At 54.0% G+C, this 18593-nt stretch overlaps 1 protein-coding gene across 2 annotated transcripts in view; it reads right to left on the reverse strand.

The window, feature by feature from the left end:
- The window catches only part of ADAMTSL3 (ADAMTS like 3), a 144320-nt gene extending 125800 nt beyond the window's left edge, over positions 1 to 18520 (reverse strand). For both annotated transcript variants that reach the window (XM_037053508.1, XM_037053509.1), the window contains exons 1-2: positions 18363 to 18520; positions 16981 to 17084 (exon numbers count right to left, since the gene is read on the reverse strand). In XM_037053508.1, the coding sequence (XP_036909403.1) occupies positions 16981 to 17049 (69 nt within the window). In that variant the 5' untranslated portion in view covers positions 17050 to 17084; positions 18363 to 18520. The remainder of the gene's footprint in view (positions 1 to 16980; positions 17085 to 18362) is intronic.
- Between the last annotated feature and the right edge of the window lie 73 nt (positions 18521 to 18593).

The raw sequence follows: 18593 nt of genomic DNA on the forward strand, positions 1-18593 counted from the left end.
GTTCCATCCCCTCGCCCTCTCCGTGGAAAACGGTCCCAGAAAACCAGGTCCTCCTGCAGGAGGGGCGGCAGAGCTCGCCCCCACCTTCCAAAATCAACCATCAAGCTGGGGAGGGGCCGCTGAGAACACATGCTGACACTGTCCCCCAGATGGGAGGTTAAATGTGGGGAGGCTTGGTGGCATGTGACCCCTCCCAGGACGGGGTGATCAGAGGGGTCAGGGAAGGAGCTGAAGGGAAGGGACGGGGTGGGGAGGCCAGCCCGGGAAGTGCCCTGCCCAGGACCCTGGCCCAGGGCCCCGGGGAGAAGCTGCCAGCACACGTCACCCTCCCCCGGCCGCTGAGCACACCTGCCGCATCCTTGGGGACCGGCAGGGCGGAATCCAGATGGCCCCTGCAGGTCCCACGGGATGCAGCTATCTCCCCGCCGGCCCCTCCAGTGGAAGGAAGGCTTTGACTCCGGCAGGAGGAAGTAAATTTGAGAAAGCGATTCCAGGACACGATTGGAGGGTGTGTCCCCGAGCTCCAGCTCGTTCCACCCCAGAAAGGACAGAGACCGCCTTGTGACCGAGGCTGGTATCCCGGGGAGAGGCGCCCAAAAGAGGCCACCGGGGCCCCAGGGCCTCAAACGGGACGTGTCACCCATTTAAGAAAAAATACAGCGCGCTTCTCCCTGAAATTCAGCAAGCCAGTTTAAACACGGGTCCCAGCGCAGCCTGAGCTCTGCAGGTGAGACGTTCCTCTCTTTCCCCGGTGAGAACGAAGCCAAACACCACGCCCCAGACACGCGGGCAGCAGCGGCCACTCCGTCTTGTCCCCCCAGGCCACTGCCAGGCCGCGCCTCCGCAGTCCTCAGTGGGAGCCAACCTCACCGCCCGCCCCACCCACATTTCCTGCAGATCTGGCCCCTTGTGCCGGGCCATTGAGGCTATGTTCGGGTCCCCACTCCACTGCCCAATAAAGGCATTGCTCTCTCCTCGCCTCACGTCACCCCAAATTCGGTCATGAACCCCGAGTGGGAACAGAGCTGACCTGGGCCCTTTGCTACCAAGAAAAGCCCGTCTCCAGGCTGAGCAACCCTGGAGCATCCAGACGATGCTCTAACCAACTGAGCCCCCTGGGCAGGGGCTGTCCCCAATCACAGCCCCCTCATTTCAGACGTCTCCTCGTGGGCCACCAGGGTTCCAAGGAACACCTCGTCAGAAGCGTCTGCAGTGACGCAGGTGGGGCACCTGTCAGCCGAGGAGATCCGGGGGCGGGAAGGCCTAGCATTTGCATGAACGTGCGAGGACACCTCAGCCAAAATACCACGTGGTTTCCAGCTCCAGCTTTACCCTGAGCCCCAGCTTCCAAAGGAAACACCGGCAGGGACCCCTGTGAGTGCCTCCCAGAGCTGAGAGGCTGGGGTGTCTCTGGGGTACGCAGGTTCAGAACGAGGGGCTACGTGCCACACAGAGACGGTCTTGCCTCGAACTCTTCAAATGCAGACCTCGGCAAACGGGAGTCTGGGTCTAATAACCACGACTCACAGCACTGACCCTCTGTCTGCCACTGACCACGTCTCCGCTGTTGCCTTCTCTCCCTCTTTCTCCCACCTGCCTCCTCCTCCACCCACTCACACATCTGTAATTAGCCCCGGCGGGCAGCGTCGGGAGCCATCGGTGACAAGGTGCCTCGGGAACAGACATTTCTCCCTTTCCCTCCGGGGAAGAACACGTACAAAGGGAGTCCTAACTCTTCTCTCCGGGAGGGCCCTGGCGTCTGCACTTTGACCCCAAGCTGAAAGATGCCTCTTCCCTGCTAACACTCACGGACATCTTTCTGGCAAACAAAAAAAAAAGGTATGTTTGCCTTTCAAACAAAGGACAAATAAGTATTTTGTCTGACCGGAGTGGCACAGGGGAATACCAGAGTCCTTCTTGGGGTTCATAGAGTCTGTTTAGTCACTCAGTAGGCATCTGTTAAGTAAGCACCTACTGTGCACCGACCGAGGCTGGTTTTGACATGGAGAACCCAGCAGTCAGGAATCATTTTTTCCTGAAGAACCTATAGTCCGATCAGGGAGGCAGAAAACGAACATCACATACGAGTAAATGTACACTGGGTCACACAGGAGGAGGAGGAGGGAAGTGTTGGGGCGGGGGCACAAACTGCCATTTTTTAAAAAAGATTTTACTTGGTTATTTTTAGAGAGAGGGGAAGGGAGAGAGAAAGAGAAGGGCAACATCCATCAGTTACCTCTCATACGTGCCTCTCCAGGGACCGAACCCAAAACTCAGTCACGTACCCTGACCAGGAATCGAACTGGCGACCTTTTGCTTTGCAGGACGCTGCCCAACCCACGGAGCCACAGCGGTCAGGGTCCAATTACAGTTTTATATAGAGTGAGGGGGGCAGGTCAGGGTTCCTCCAGGAATCCCTACGTTTTTATTTTCTGATTTTCTAAACGGCCTCCTTCCGCAGCTGCCAAGTGTCTACACTCTCCAGGCACCTGGCTGGGGTCTGCCTGTACCTACAGCCATGCTCTGACCCTTTGCTCCCTGGCCCCCAGTCCCTGTCCGCCTCCGCGGCCCTCTGCAGGCAGCCAGGCCACGCCCTGGCCGTTCCTACGCCTCCTTTTCCAGAGGAGCCACAGCCCGGTCCACCCAGGCCCTGCAAACAACAGCACCGGGGAGAATTAGGTGGGCAGGGGGCCTTTGTACCCGCCTTGGAGACCAGAGCTGAGTTCCTGGCAAATCTGTGTACATCCCTCATGCATGAATGTGTATCAACTCAGTAGCAAAAGAAAAACGAGAAAGAGCGAAAAGCATTAGCAGCTCTTCCCAGTTTGGCCCAAAGACGCCACCCCCCCCACCCTGACAAAGTCCAGAAACTCGCCAGGAACAGATTCCTGTTTATTCAAGGTCCTTCTCACCCCACAGCTTTCTCTCCGGAAACTGCCTGTCTGTGCGCTTGAGACCCTGCAGGCTCTCCCAGCGCAGCCTTCCGAGAGGAGAGGAGGACGGAGAAATGCGCTGTGTGCACCGACGCCCAAACACGTTTACATCCACCGTGCACTGGTTTGTTTTTCTAAGCCGAGGACAGGAAGTCTTCGGCGCAAATGCGTCAGCGGAGCCGCCAGGTCCACTGGGCCCCTGGCCTTTCGGAATTCATCAGGGAAGCAAGGCATTGGGAAGGTCGTGCGTTGGCATTGGGAAGGTCGTGCGTTAGCGTCGGGAAGGTCGTGCGTTAGCGTCAGGGCGTCTTTGCTCCATGGGCACAAAAAGGCGTCACAAGGAGCCCCATGCAGGACAAAAAACTGGGGGTTTAGGCTACAATGTGAGGGACTTCTTGAAAACAAAGAGTGGTAGATTCCTACCATGAAGACGCTACATTGACCCCTGGAACTCAGTGGTAACGAAGACACCCTGGGACCAGCAATCAGCAGAAGAAATCACTACAAACACACAATTTTTGTTTCAAAAAAAAAGAGGAAGGCACACAACAGTGTTTGCTCCAAGCAGGGCGTTGGCGTGGCGCAGGTTTACAGATTAAAGTTGATTATCTTTTTAAGGTCTAATTTTAGTTTATTGATGCTATACAGAATGATCACTAATCTTCTGAGTGCTTAATTCCACCTCACAGCCTTTGCCGGGTGGTTCAGTTGGTTGGAGCCTTGTCCTGTGCACCAAAAGGTTGCGGGTTCGATCCCCAGTCACAGCACATAGCTACACCGCAGGTTTGGTCCCTGGCTGGGGCACATACACGAGGCCACGGATGGATGTTTCCCTCTCCCATGGATGTTTCTTCCTCACTCTCTCTTTCCCTTCCTCTTTCTCTAAAATCAATAAACATGTCCTCAGACGAGGATTTTTTTTTAAATCAACACATCATTCCATATTTGTTTGACACTTGGATTGCTTTCGCCAATGGTACGGGATGTGTGGGAAACCACAGCTATAAACTACAGACAAAGTGGGAGAGGCTGCACACCTGTTCTCTTTGGTGACGGACGCTCAAGGTTAGAGAGAGGTCAAATATAAGGGCCCAGGTTTGCAGTTGAGGGCCTGGAGGTCCAGCTCACCTGCACGGTGGACCTCGGCATGTCCCTTCACCTCCCCTATCCTGCTGCCCACGTGGTTACATGGAGGGGACTGGGCTACAAAATTCCTCATAACGGGGATAATCGGACATCAGGGTGAAGGGGTAGTGGTTTTCTTCCTTTACTGGCTTTTTAAAAATGATCAAAGTCATGCCATTGCTGCGAATGTAGGAGGCGCAGCCAGAGCACCGCCTGGAGAGCAGTGCAGGGAAGTTGGAGGGGCCGGTCCGTGAGGGGGGCTGGTAGGCAGACACAAAGTCGGTGTTTATCCCTATTAAATGGAGACGTGAAAGTGTTATCCTAGAGAAGCGGCGACAGAGGATGGGAGACCGAAGGCAGGGGACTAGTTCGGCAGCCCTAATATTCCGAGAGAGAAATGACCACAAGGGACACAGAGGAGAGGAGAGGGACCGTGACAAAGCAACACAGGTGGGAACTCAAGTTGAGGAAAAAATGATGCCAATATAGTTGAAACAGTGGGAGAAACAGAAACGTCTTAGAGAACATTTGAAATCATTAAAACCTGCTCTTAAAAAAAGAAAAGAAAGGAAAAAGAAAAATCTCGGTGGTTCTTGAAAAAAAAAACCAGAACAAATTCAGTATTTAACTGTCTTCCTGTGAAGCCACGAGACCCAGAAGATTTTCGAGGCGCACGCGTGGGACAGAACATTCCAAGTGTAAATAGTTCCAATCTTTAAAAAACTCTTTCCACACACAGGGAAAAAGAAAAGGAACAGCCAATAATTCATCCTATGAGATCATAACCTTGATAACAAAACCAGACAAGAAGACAGGCAAGAAATCACATATCAATCTCACCCTTGAAATGAACGCAAAATTCCTGAATAAAACATCACCCCCCTCCATCTGACACGGCAAGAACTCGAGCCACCAGCAGGCGAGCGCGTCAATGGACTGCGGTCCATTTGGGCCGCAGAGCTCAGCGGAGCAGGGACAGCGAACGGTCTCAGCTTCACACGCCAACGGAGAAGGAATCGGAGCAGCCCAGACACACAGTGACTTCATTCGGGTAAAATTCAGCGAAGGCCGACACCGCGCCGTCTCTTGTTTTGGGTCACACGCTCGAGGGGCTGGAGAAAAAGGTCTGGCATCAGATGTACCTTCTGCCGTGGTGACTTCTGAGCAGAGAGGAAGATGCGATAAGAAAAGGTCGCCCGACAGGCTTCCAGGGTATCGATGAGGCTCCGTGTCGTACGCTCCAAGGCGGGCACACGGTTTCCTCATATCACGACTCTGGGGCCACCTCCTGTCCTTTATACCTCATGCCACACAAGTGACTTTGTGTATGTTTGGATATGTGGTATAAACGTATTTGTGTGTATATATATCTCATGTATATATTTGTGGTATTTCTATACATATTTATATATTTTGTGTGTATATATATTCAAAATAATAAAAGATATAGGCTGGGTAGCTCAGTGGATTAGAGCATCTTCCTGATACACCAAGAAACAACCGATGAATGCATAAGTAAGTGGAACAAAAAATTCATGTTTCTCTTTCTCTCTCTGTCTCTGAAAACTTAGAAGGAAATAGGACAAACTCAGAGTTCTCAATCTACCCATGCTAATCAATGCCATGTGGATAAAAAAGTAAATGTATATATGTATATGTATATGTATATGTATATATATATATACACACATAAATAAATACATAGAAAATTCTGCCATTTTCTAGAATCGAGAATTGTGAAAGAAAAGTCTGACATCAATCTGCCTGTTTTTCCGTGGTAAACTGCCGTTTCTGTAAACAGGAATGCGGGAACGCATCTGCAGCACAGCCCATGTAAATTGTCTGTTTAAGAAGTCTACCATCTGGCTTCTGGGAAGTGTCTGCTGACGGCTTCCCCTTCACGTGCAGGGGCCGTTCTTTCCTGCTTCCTTCGTGCCTCCGATTTTTGTGGAGAACCGGACGTTTTCAATGACCTGGTGTGGCAACTCCGGAAATCTTTGAACCGTCACCCGTAGAGGTCGGACATTGTCCTGCATGACACGTGTGTCCCCGTCTGCGTCTCCTCCGTCTGTCCGGACTCGAACCCGGCCGGAGCCCTTTCAGACGCAAGTGTCCCTTCGTTCAGGAAAACACGGACAGCGAGCGTCTGAAAGACTAGTCTGAACAAAGCGGGCTGCAGGGATAAAACAAACACTTGATTTCACCGACTTCGTGCGAAAGAAAGCGAAGTCTTTCGCGAAGAGTTTTTTATCTTGATTGAATGTTGAAAACGGTAATATCTGGATATTTTGAGTAATGTGACATAGAGTACTACAGCTAATTTCCACCTGTGTGTGTTTTAACCTGCTTTCCTGTGGCCATTAGAAATGCAAAGTCACAAATGTGGCTTGAGTCGCGCCTCTGTTGAACAGCGATGCCCTGCAGGACTCTGGAGGAGTGCGCACGTCCCTGGACGCTCCGAGGAGGAAGAGCTGGGTGTTCCCACACTCTACACTCTCCAGGATGTAGCCTTGGATTCAAGACCACGCAGATGCTACCAAAGGGGCTCCAGGAAGCAACGATCAAGACCTCGTGGCATTGCAGGCTTCATCCCTAAGACCAGGTCCACCCCCACAGCAGTTACTGGCTCGGAGGAGGCCGGCATCAGCGTCACACCAGTGTGGGAGACATTCGCATGGTGAACGCCACAGTGAGGCTGAACAACCAGATTCAACTTGACCCTTGCAACTGGAAACCCTGAAACAGCCCAAACGTTCTTCGAACCACGCTGAGTGCAACCGAAGACCCCAAACGTCTTCCACACCCCCCGCAGCTGCGACGGCAATGCAGACCAAACCCAAACGTTGTGACTACAACTCTTGCTCACACTTGGTTGATGTCCGGCTGTTCGTTCAAACCTCCCAGCCCCCTGTCATCTGGGTCCAGGCCAACAGGAAAGGGCTGTCCGACTGTGTCGGCTGCGCTTAGGAGTGACTGAAACGTGAGTGAATCACAAACCTTCCTTGTGAGGAGTGCGCGGTCTGATTCCTTGTTTAAAAACAGTTCTGTTCCGATGAAAGAAACCGTCTTTAAGTCTTCCAAAGGAAAAACGGGACGGCGCAGGCACGAGGCTTGTCCCCATCCCCTCAGGGGTTTGTGATGGGTTGGGAACAGTGGCCTGCTGCTTGGCTTCCGGCAGAAAAACCCAGGCTGTGGCGATGAGGCCAGAGCGGGAGGATGGAGGCGGCAGGACGAGCCAGAGCCAGAGCCGGGGCCAGGAGGAGGCTGGGAAGAGCCATCGTGGGCTGCCCACACGCCCCCTAGGAAGCCCTGGGGAGAACCGGTCCCCTGTTGCCGGGGGTCCTGCTCTCACTCGCTGCCCCCCGTCAGTGAGGGTGCCTTAGCAGGAAGAACGAGCCACATCCCCCAGCATCTGCGGTGCGCCAGGCACGTACCAGATGCGCGGCAGGGCTCCTCCACTTCAGTCTCACCTCAACCCTACGGGGCAGTTAGCATAGGCCTCCGTTTTCAAATACGGGCGGAAACGGAAGTTCTGGAGGTAAAGAGAGCTGTCTAGTGTCCGGGTTAGTAAGTGGCGGTCTGTTAGAAGACGCCTTCACTTTCTCTTCAGAGTCTTAACAGGGCATAACAGAATTTTCTTGAGCGAAATATATATGTGTGTGTGTGTGTGTGTGTGTGTGTATGTATATAGATACATATATGAGGTCAAACATTTAGAAGAATATGTAACAGGACAACTGCATGGCATCGAAGGGACACACAAAACTGCGAATAGTTAGGGCAATACACAGCCAGCCATCCATTCAGTCAGTAAATATTTCTGAGCATCTGTCACGGGCCGCGTCCCCCGCTCCAGGGACGGGGGACACACTGTCTGACAAAGGAGACCCAAATCTCTGCTCTCCAGGAATGTATATGCCAGGGAGAAACGACATTAAAACTCAAATAAACATTTCCGTTCACCATTGGAGGTGATAACACAGAAAAAAAAGAGAACCAGTGAAGGATTAGTACCCAGCACATCTAAATGGTGTCTACCAAGAAAGGAGAGGTCAAGGAGAAAAACACTCCTGGCGAAAGGCAGGAAAACAAGCAATTCACGGCGGTGGGAATCCCAGTGCCAGTCTGGACGACCCACCGCGCCACCTGGAGGAAACAGTCGGCCGTGGACAAGGGCAGGGACAGAAACCCAGTGGTGCCCATCACCAACAGAAGGTCCGACCGAGTCTCCGCTCTCTCCCACACTCCCCACACATGCCGGCTTCATCTTGGCTCAATGGAACGACCCAGTTTCACGGAGCCGGTCAGTACCTTCAACTCACTCCGAACAGGTCCACCTGACCCCCGCCTGGGGGACGGCCCAGGGACAAGAGATTTGCGTTTCTTTACGAGTTCTAAACAACACATTTTTGTAACTGAAGAAATAAACACAGCTCACTTCTCAGAAAGCAGCTACTTCGAGGAGAGCCGTTAGATGACACCTGGTCTGTGGGGGGCGGGGGGTGGGGACACGGAGGGGAAACGGCAGGATCCAGGTCCGGACGCGGAAAAGGGCCGATCGGAGTATTCAGGCTACAGCGCTCCGGGGCTTCTCTGAACGATAAACAGCACTGACTGGCTCCCCACTTTGGCAACACCGTTCTCCCTCTGCACACCCGAGGCTCCCTTCTTCTGAAAGCCCGCTCAGCCCCCTCCCCGCACTGGGCTCCAACCGCACGGGAGGACGCTGTCAGGGGCTCCCCTGGCAGACATAACATACTGGGAAAGAAAGGTAAACAGGGATGGCATTGGAAGAAAGAGGGAGAAAAGAAAGAAAGGAAGTCAGAAAAGATGTGCCTCAGGTCGTGACAGGGAGGGTGACTCAGCCACTAGCCACTGGCATTGAGGCCACCAATTGTCCAGAGCAAGACACCTAATGGACAAGAGGAGTGTCACTAGGCTTAGCTCTGACCCCGCCCCCCACGTGTCCTGAGACCATTGTTAGGTCCGTTTTGTGCTCCACGATCTTTGAGGTTCTCTGGGCCAAAAACCCTGAGTTTTTCCGCACCACGGGTCTACCCCATGAGCCTGCCCCCCAGAGTGGTAGGTCAAAGAGGGGCATGGAGGAACATTCCACCCAGAAACACGGGGATCCCAAAGGTGTGTTCGGCCAACCGCTGAGCGTCAGATCGCCTGGCGCAAACGCGGAGAACACTGGAAGGAAAAAGAGCCACGGGCCCCGTTGGGGTTGGGGATTTCAACACCCCTCTCTCAGCACCTGACTCAATAACTGGACAGAAAAATCACCAAGGACAGAGGAGAACTAAATAACATCGTCAACCGACAAAACGGACATTTCAAGACCCGACAAGAGCAGCCAGACATCCGTGGGCAGGAGTTAGTCTGGACCTCACACCGTAATACAAAACAATTCGCAATGGATCGGGAATTTAAACACCAGCACGGAAAGCTATGAAATCTTTAGAAGAAAACAGAGGAGAAAAGAAAAGAAAACGATGAGAAACGCTTCCATTTTATGAGGAGAATAACAACCTTGGTATGAAAACCTGAGTCATACTGACCGGTATTACTTATGAATACAGATATGCCGCTTTTCAACGGAATATTCGCAAACCACATCCCGCTGAGGGCTCCTAAGACAATACATCACGGCAGAGCGGCGTTCACGCCAAAAAGACAGAGATGATTCCATCCTAGAAAACCCGCGAAGGTGACCCGTCCCGTCAGTGAGTCGGAGGAGAGGAAGGAGATGCCCAACCACGCAGGCAGCTCTGAGGGACCCCCCACCCCACCCCGCAGGACGGCAGAGCCCCGCCAGGTGGCGGCCACCCCGCGCCTATGCCCGAGGCTCCGGTACCAACCCTCCCTGCAGCCCAATACCGGAGACAGAGAATCTGTCAATCCGCCCAGCAGGCAGAGAGCAGGGTGTACTAGCCAGGGCGGCGTTTTTCTCAAACTGTACCTACAGCCGCCTAATGTGGCACGAGATTACCTGATGAGATCTCAGCCAGACGCTCTCCTCAGGGAACCACTTGGAATTAAATGGGTAACGGAACCAGTACGACAGTGAGTCACTCGTAGGAAGGATACGGCGGTTTCTGCAAACTTCAGTTCCGGGAACAGGAATGCACAGACACGCACGTGCTCAAGGGGGGATGTTAACGCGTTCACTTGCGCCTGTGGGTCCCCATCGAAGGGTTGCCGCCACCCTGAGCTGGGGGCTGAGGGCCTCCGTCCGTCTGCAGACTCGGGAAGAGGGCTGACGTTGGGAGGCCGATGGTACGTGGCCTCCCTGTCTTACACACGCACGTGTCTCACGGCGGGGGGTGGGGGGGTGACTTTCCACAGCGAGCGGGCACTCAGCTCCCAATTCCTCCTTCACGCTGACTCACCCCAACCCTGGGATCCTAGTTCATGGCAAGGGTGTGAGGGCAGTGATTCAAGCGTGCTTTCCGGAATTACACAGCCTCGGCGCAAAGCCGGGTCTGGCCAGATTAGATTAGGTCATTACTCAAAAATATTCCCCTCCCCCCCTCCCCGACCGGTGTGGCTCAGCTGAGTGCACTGAAAATTGAAAGGCCGCCAGTTCGATTCCCGGTCAGGACACATGCCTGGGTTGTGGGTTCAGTCCCCGGTTGGAGAGCATATGGGAAAACAAGAGACAATTGATCAATGTTTCTCTCCCCTCTCTCTCCCTTCCCCTCTCTCTAAAAAAATCAATAAAATCTTTTAAAACAATATTCCCACCCCTCCCCACGCATTCACATGCACATACACACACACGCTACCTCTATGAGAAGAGCGTACCTGCCCACCCCAGTGATTCAGGGCTCGGCCGCATAACCTGCTCTAGTCTCCTAGTGGGTAAGAGGGTCTCTCTACCCCCGACTATGGCTTCAGCTATGTGAGTGGCTTTGGCCAATGGGATCTTAGCAGAAATGACAGAGAACGCACAAGAAAGTGTGTTTGTGGCGGCATTATTTGCAAGGGCAAAACGCTGATCAGCCTACATGTTCGGCAGCAAAGAATTACTTAATAAAATATTAACAAATAGCACAATACTATAAAGACATTAAATATTAGTATAGAAAAAGATTTAATGGCACGGAGAAATGTTCCTCCCGTTGTTAATTAAAAAGTTATAAACAAAACATGGTGTCATCACTTTTTATAAGATACATATGTACATGTGTTAATATTCTGAAAAGAATATTGGCCCTGGCTAGTGTAGCTCAGTGGATTGAGTGTGGGCCTGCGAACCAAAGGATCGTGGTTCGATTCCCAGTCAGGGCACATGCCTGGGTTGCAGGCCAGTTCCCAGCAGGGGACACACAAGAGGCAACCATACATTGAGATTTCTCTCCTTCTCTCCATCCCCTCTAAAGATAAATACATAAATAAATAGAATAGAATATTAAAAGTAAACACCACAAAATCCTAACAACTGGTAGACTGCAATGTGATTTTTGTTTCCTTTTTGTCCTTTCCTGCATTTTCTCCATTTTTAGAACAAGAATGTTTTACGTTTTTAAATAAGGAGGGGGGAGGGACATGCAATGGAAGTTTCAAAAGAGAGAGTGAAGAGAACTTAAGAGTCCTTTCATCTAATGATAAGTTTTTCCCTAATAAAACGAGTTCTTACCGGTGGGTAAGAACAATTCTCAAAATAAAACTCTAACTCATGTCTAACTGGAGGCGTGGGGGCCGGCCCCGTGGTCTTGCACAGCTCACCCCGGCTGGCGTTGTTCGCTGCTGACAAATCCCAGAAAGTAAGCAGCATAAAATACTTGGAGAGGAAATCGCTTTACACCGCCGCGCTATTTATGGAAATTAGCATCTTTGTCAAAATAAACTGAGAGCAATGACCGTCGTAAGCCTTGAAACGCGGTTTCCATAAGATGGGAACTCCAGTGCCACGCGGCCTGCTTCCTTTCTGTTACGAAACAATTACCTATAATTGGTTTTTTCCTCTTCTGTCTTTAATCCCCCCCTTTCTCCTTGGCTGCTTCCCCTCAGAGAGCATATATACTAAATGTTCACTTTGCTAAAAAAAAAAAATCCTTTCCAGTGATCCTGTCCCTCCCTCAGACAGGACTGTTCATTTCCTGCCTTCGGGGCCCTGCCGTCCGCCATCCACACCTCCCCCTGAAATTGCTCCTTCAAACATAAGCGACCAACTCACAGGACCAGGGTGAATTTTCGCCCTCCTGGGCCCTCTAGGACTCGCTCAAAACCTCAAGAAATTTTCAATTTCTCTCTCTCTCTCTCTCTCTCTCTGCCAGTCCCATGTAATCACTCGTCTCCTGTCCCATGGCTTCAGGGTCAGAAATGGTTTCCACATTCCCATCCTCTTGCTCTTGTCTATGACTCGGTCCTGACCCATTCACAGTGGTGAACGGAGCGGACCCTCTTGTCCTGACTGACGGGGTTGGGGGGGACCAGCACCAGCAGCCTCCTGAGGATCCTTTGTTCAAGGGCGCCCCCGGTGGTCCAACGGGGTCTTCATGGTGCCTCCCATCGTCTCCTGGCCAGGGCCCCCAGGCCCGTATGCTGCCCACTGTGTGAAGTCCTCTTTATCACGTGGTTATTATGCCGCTCAGGGCCCTCCCCAGTGCGGCCACTAACTGTCTCACCTCCTTTATCTCATACCCCTAGCTGCCACGCACCCTCCTCTTCACACATATGGTCCGATGGAAACAGAGGAGAAAAAACAGATTGAAGAGACATTTCTGAGATGGAATGAATGGGTACAGTCTGGGAGACAGAAGAGAACGCCTTCGCAGTGAGCCCAGGATCCTGGCTCCAATGTCTGGTGACTGAGGAGCCAGGCCCTGAGTCAGAGCAGGGCGGTGGGGGGCAGGGAGCAGTGCTCGAGGCCCCGGGGACTTCCAGGCGGAGGTGGCCAGCCCCTCGTGAATGCACTGACTCAGCCTCTCTCATGAGAGGCAGACAGACGCCTCTTATTTTTGGAGGGGTCCTCGAGTTTAAAAAAAAAGAAAGAAACAAAAACCAGAAAAGAATGATCAAAATTGTGTTTTGTATTCAGTGCTCCTATTGAACAGTTTATGTAAAAAAAAAAAGGACAACTTGTCGCCTTTGGGCGCATCTACAATCCTGATTGAAGAGAAGGTCAAAAGCCTAAATTGGAGAGTCTGAATCCTTCTGAGAGCTGGGTCCCCCCACGGCCAGAGGAACCCCCGGCAGACGCCTCTGAGAGAGTGACTCAGGTGTGTGGGGGACAAACAAGGAGAGGGAGGAAGAAGAGGGCGAAGGGTGAAAAAGAGCCAGAGACGGGCCAAAGAAGGAGGCGGAGGTGGAAGTCAGAGAGGCAGCAAGAGAACAAAGCGCGGGTGTCACAGACATCACACAAGAAGGGAAGCTCCCCTTCATTCTGGTGAGGGTGGAGCCGACACCAAGACCAGAACTGCTGACGCCACCCTGGTGACAACCACACAGACATAAATGCCATCGGGACAAGAACCACCAGAATGTCTGGGATCTCTGAGGCCAGCACCCCTACTGAGAGCAGAACCCATGAAACCAGAACGTTGCCTCAAGACCGGAGACAACGCCACGGCCCAGAAAACACCCAGAGAGCACCCCTAAGACCAGAACCAGCGAGAACCACCTAAAACACCATTTCGAACATGAGACCAGAACAGCTAGCCCTGGCCCTGAGCCTGGAGCCAACATGTCCAATTTTCGTATTGAGATATTCAGGGAGACCGTTTCCCAAGGCCAGAAACCTGGGATTTTTGAACCTGAAGCTGATGGCAATGAGTACCCCACGTTCTTAAGAGAAGTACCAACAAAACAGATGTCTCCTTCGGAGCTCACTATGAGAGGGCAGAGAAGTCCCATTATCGCCAGCCCCTACCTTCCTCCCTCGCTGATGGGCACTGCGTGTGAACCGGCACCCCGCCCAGCAGCCTGAGCTGCACCTCCTGCCTCAGGAAAGGGAGGCGCTGCAGCACCCCACAGGATTCATGCAGGCCATCTGGAGGGCAGAGGGTCCACGAAGACCCCAGAGGTAGTGGCGACCAGCAGAAAGAGGCATCCCGTTACGTACGCCTTTCTCCCTGTTAAGTAAAGAGCTGTTTGCCTTTCTCTCTGACTCCTCTCCTGGTTTCTAACCCCCCAGTCGCCGGACCCAGAATAATGAAAAGCAAGATGTGCCCTGACTGGGTGGCTCAGTTGGTTGGGATGCTGTCCCAGGCATCACAAGTTTATGGGTTCGATCCCCAGTCAGGGCACATGAAGGAAACAACTGATCAATGTTTCTCTCTTACATCAATGTTTCTCTCTCTCTCTCTCTGTCTCCCTCCCTCAAATGAATAAACATATCCTCAGGTGAGGAAGGAAAGAAGAGAGGGAGGGAGGGAGGGAGGGAGGGAGGGACCCAGAGCTTGTTCCCACCTCGGGCAGCGATGAGGAAACGGACCACAGCATGGACCCACGTTGGGGACTCAGAGCCATGCCTCACACCTCAACGAGACAGAAGGGAGAGGAGGCTTAAATCAAGTGTGGGGTCAAAATTTTAAACCGGACTGGACTTTCAATGAATAGAATCCTGAGATTTCACGAGACTGGATCTGACCAAGCCAGCCTGCCCCTGTGGCTGGCTCCCTGTCGAGGTCCCATGAGTCGGGACTCCTCGAGGAGGAAGGCTGGAAGGGAGCACTGGAACACGAGCCACTGTCTGCTCAGGGGAGACCAGGGTCTCGGGGGGGAGGGCCTGGAGCCACAGGAAGCTCCCAGAGTCCCTGAGACAGAAGGGGAAGGCCTTCCCGGCCGTCTGGGCGAGGGAGACAGGGAGTGCCTCCAGAAAGGGCCGGGGAGGAGCTAGAAAAAAACGAGACTGCTGACCTCATAGCTGGCTCTGCCATCTATCATGATTCCTGGGGCTCGGTGAGCACAAGAGTTTACATTTTAGCTGATTTAATAAAGAAAATCCAGTTTTTACTCAATTAGTTGGCACATCCCACACTCCTTGACGGTCAGCCTCACACGCCACCAGCCCCCTGGTGGCTGCGTCAGTAAGGCAAGGGGACAAACTAAAGAACACCTTTAAAGACCCCCCAAACACCCAAATTCTCAGGGACCTCAGAGGGCCAGCTGGGACTCAGACCCAGGCTGTCCCTGGGGAAATAACCAAGTCCCAACCCCAGGACTGACCTACCCTTCACCAGAATTCTCCCAGGGCTCACGACAGGACCTTCCCGGCCAACCCCGCCCACAGCTACAGGCCCCGCCCCCTTCCATCTTCTCTGATGGGCTTATGCCTCACGAGGGCCCCCTACAGCTTCACAGCGAAATGACAGGCCCTGAGCTTGTTTCTAAATAAGCTTGTTTCTATTCAGAGCACTAAACCTGGACCGTTCACTCATTGTGTGCCAGACGCTGTTTCTGCTGGGCTTTGCTTGTGATGTTCTCCCACTTCACAATGATTTAACTGCTCTCAGTGAGATAGATTCTGCCTCCCCCCGCCCTCCCCATCCCGGCACAGGTGTGGGAACTGAGACACAGAGATGTTCGCATGACAGGTCGTGAAGTGGTGGGGCTGGGATTCGAACTGTGGACGCTGTGGGTGATGTAGACTGCTGGCCCAGAATCTCCTTTTATGACCTTCTGTGCACAGTGCCCCACACATGGAAACACACTGCCCTTGGCCCGAGGTCAACTGACAGCCTCAAAGCACGTTCAGATTTTATAGGGTGAAAGGAGACAGCGTGAAACTCTGTGACTTGAAAGCTCAGCCCCTTGCGACCAAGCACACATCTCCGAAGCTCTCCCAGAGAGTTTCAGACCAGCAGACGGGTCTCAAGAGCAAGTGTCCACTTTTCAACCACACACTGCACCTCGCTGACCAGGAAACCACAAAATCACCTTGAATACTTTTGTTCTAACAAAAGACATCCTGTTAACATATGATTATGGCCCTGGCTGGGCGGCTTAATGGACTGACCACTGGCCTGTGAACCGAAGGGTCGCTGGTTCGATTCCCAGTCAGGGTGCATGTTTGGGTTGTGGGCCTAGTCCCCAGTTGGGGGCGCACAGGGTACCGAATGGGCTAGTCTGTTCTAATTCACACAGGGCAATTCAGGAGGGCGCGGCAGCCCTCAGGATACAGCACTGACTGAGGTGTTTCCTACACCCTTAGATCTGGGGTTTTGGATTGCTTGACCACATCCAGGGTACCAACACAGTCATCTGACATTCGATGCTTTAAAAACTAGCAGATTCTACGGGAACTCTGGGTGGTGCAGCCCTCTTGAAAAATTGGGAGACCTGGCGAGTGTGGGCTTGTGTCCCCACTCAGCGGTGATCAGCTGGTGATGGGAAGAAGTGGCTGGGAATAAAGGAAGCGTGTGCCATCCACTTTGCTACTGTCCTCACCCTTCCCTACTGTCTGTCAGCAAGGCTAGCATCACTCCTGTCAGCAAGTGAGGATCAACTAGATGAGCTGGGTCCTCCCAGACCAGTGGGAAACACAAGAGTCAAAAAAAAAAAAAAAAAAAGCCTGCAAGACCGTGTGGTATGTGTCGACAGGAGTAAATTTAGACTACTTACTTAGTAGCTGAGCTAAAGCCAGACACTGAACTCTGCCCAGGCCTCGGGCCTGGCTCGTAGCAGCCCAGCTTCTACTGGGCACATGGAGGTGGCCACTCCAGACTGTCCCGGGTCACCTCTGGTACCCACAGTGGCATTAAGGCCCTTGCTCAGGACTCAGACAGGACCCAAGGGATTGAGGTTATTAGTCCTGTAGGTAAGTCAGCCTCTGAGAACACGTTGCAGGTAAGAGAGAAAATTACATGCTCTCTGGTTCAACGGAAACATGAGTCCCAGCGGGGCTTAGGGGACCTAGAATACAGGTCCTAAGTCAACAGGGCACGCGTTCCATGCCCCTCCCCGTCCCTGTTACCTGCCAGAGAGCAGTGAGTGTGAAGACCACACAGATCAGCAGCCACCAGGGGCTCTTGCAGGATGCCATGGATCCCGTTGTCCTGGACGGCTCTCGCCTTAAGCCTATAAAAGAGAAAATAGTTGGTTTCCCACCAGCTCCCGACCCTAAGTGCAGTTCCCAAGTCGGAGGAAGATTGGGAAGGTTAGTGTCGGTTCAGGATGGGGCTGCCTGGGGTTTTCTAGTGGGACGAGTCCACATCAGGGTCAGGAGGGCAGCTGGACGAGCCTCCAGCGAGCGGCCCACGCCGCCAGGCCTCCAGAGGCCGAGGCGTCTCCGCCCCAGCCACTTTCCAGCTCATTTGTCAGCTCCAGGGTGTGGCCGTTGGCAAAGGACTCAGGAAACCGACCCGGAGCCAAGGGTTAGGGCACCTGCCAGCTTCTGCTGCCTCGGCCAAAGTGAGTCTGGGGCCCACAGAACCGTCCCAAAGAGGGGACGGGACCTGCCGAAGGTCACGCAGCAAGTCGGTGACCACTCCCGGGCGGCAGCGCACGTCTTATGGAAGTTCAGGGCTTTCCCTGCCGATGACACACGGTGCGCCCTAGGAGCCCCAGGCTGCAGCCAGCGAGGCCTGTGAGGCAGCCAACGGCCTCCCGGAGCAGGGAGGGGGCGCCGGCAGAGACCCTGTGACACCCCGTGGGGCGGGGGGGGGGGCGTGGGGAGTTCTCCAGGGTCCTCCCGGGAGTTCCCGGCGAAACGAGTACGAGCCGAGACTGGAAAAGCCGAAGTCACCCTCGCCTCGCGCTTCGCCTCGCGGGCGCCTTGGCGGAGCCGGTGTCCGGGGGCGGGTCGGCGGCTCCTCTCCATCTGGAGAAAGCATTAAGGGCCCGGCCTAATGCGATCCGCAAATGCGCCGCTGCTTCCGACCCGGGGCGGCACCTCCCGGCTGCAGGGAGGCGGCGGGGCCGGGGACCCCGCGCGCCCCTCACTCGCTCTCGGGCGCGTCTGTCCCGTCGGCTCCCCGCGGCCGCGCGGTGGCTCCTCCGGCGTCCGCCGAGTCCTGTCGCCCCGCGCCCACGTTCCGCGCCAGGCGCGTCCCTCCCGCCGGCGGCCCCTTAGGAGCTGGGGACCTTCTGACGCCCGAGCCTTCTATCTCCCCCTTTCTACCAAGACGCCCCCAAACCTGAGACGCCCCTCAAAAAACTCCCCAGGGCGCCCCTCCGCCCGTCCCTCTCTGAGGCGTCCGGATCCCGCAGAGGGGTTCGGTATTTTTCCCTGTGTGTATCGCCAAGTCACTGATATCTTCGTTTCTAAAGTCTGAATTGTCCAAAATGACTACGGCGTCCCCAACCCGGGTCACCCCGGCTGGGAGAGCCGCCCTGGCTCCCGCGCCCAGCACCCACCTGGCACCGCGGGCGCTTCTGGAAGGGGCGGGCCGGGCGCGCGCTGAAGGGAGACGGCGCAGCGGCCTCGTCGGTCCCCGGTGCGGACTCCGGGCCCGGACCGTCCCCGACGCCGGCCTCCAGCCCGCCGCGTCTCCGCCGAGAAGTTAAATGGGGCCGGGCCGTCCGCCCCGCCTCCCCCGCCCCTCCGGACGCCCGGCGCCTCGCTGGCCCCGGCCCAGAGCGCAGGGC

Source organism: Sturnira hondurensis, unplaced genomic scaffold (assembly GCF_014824575.4).
Source record: "Sturnira hondurensis isolate 20B ecotype Veracruz unplaced genomic scaffold, ASM1482457v3 Scaffold0007865, whole genome shotgun sequence".
In the NCBI taxonomy this organism is placed as follows: Eukaryota; Metazoa; Chordata; class Mammalia; order Chiroptera; family Phyllostomidae; genus Sturnira; species Sturnira hondurensis.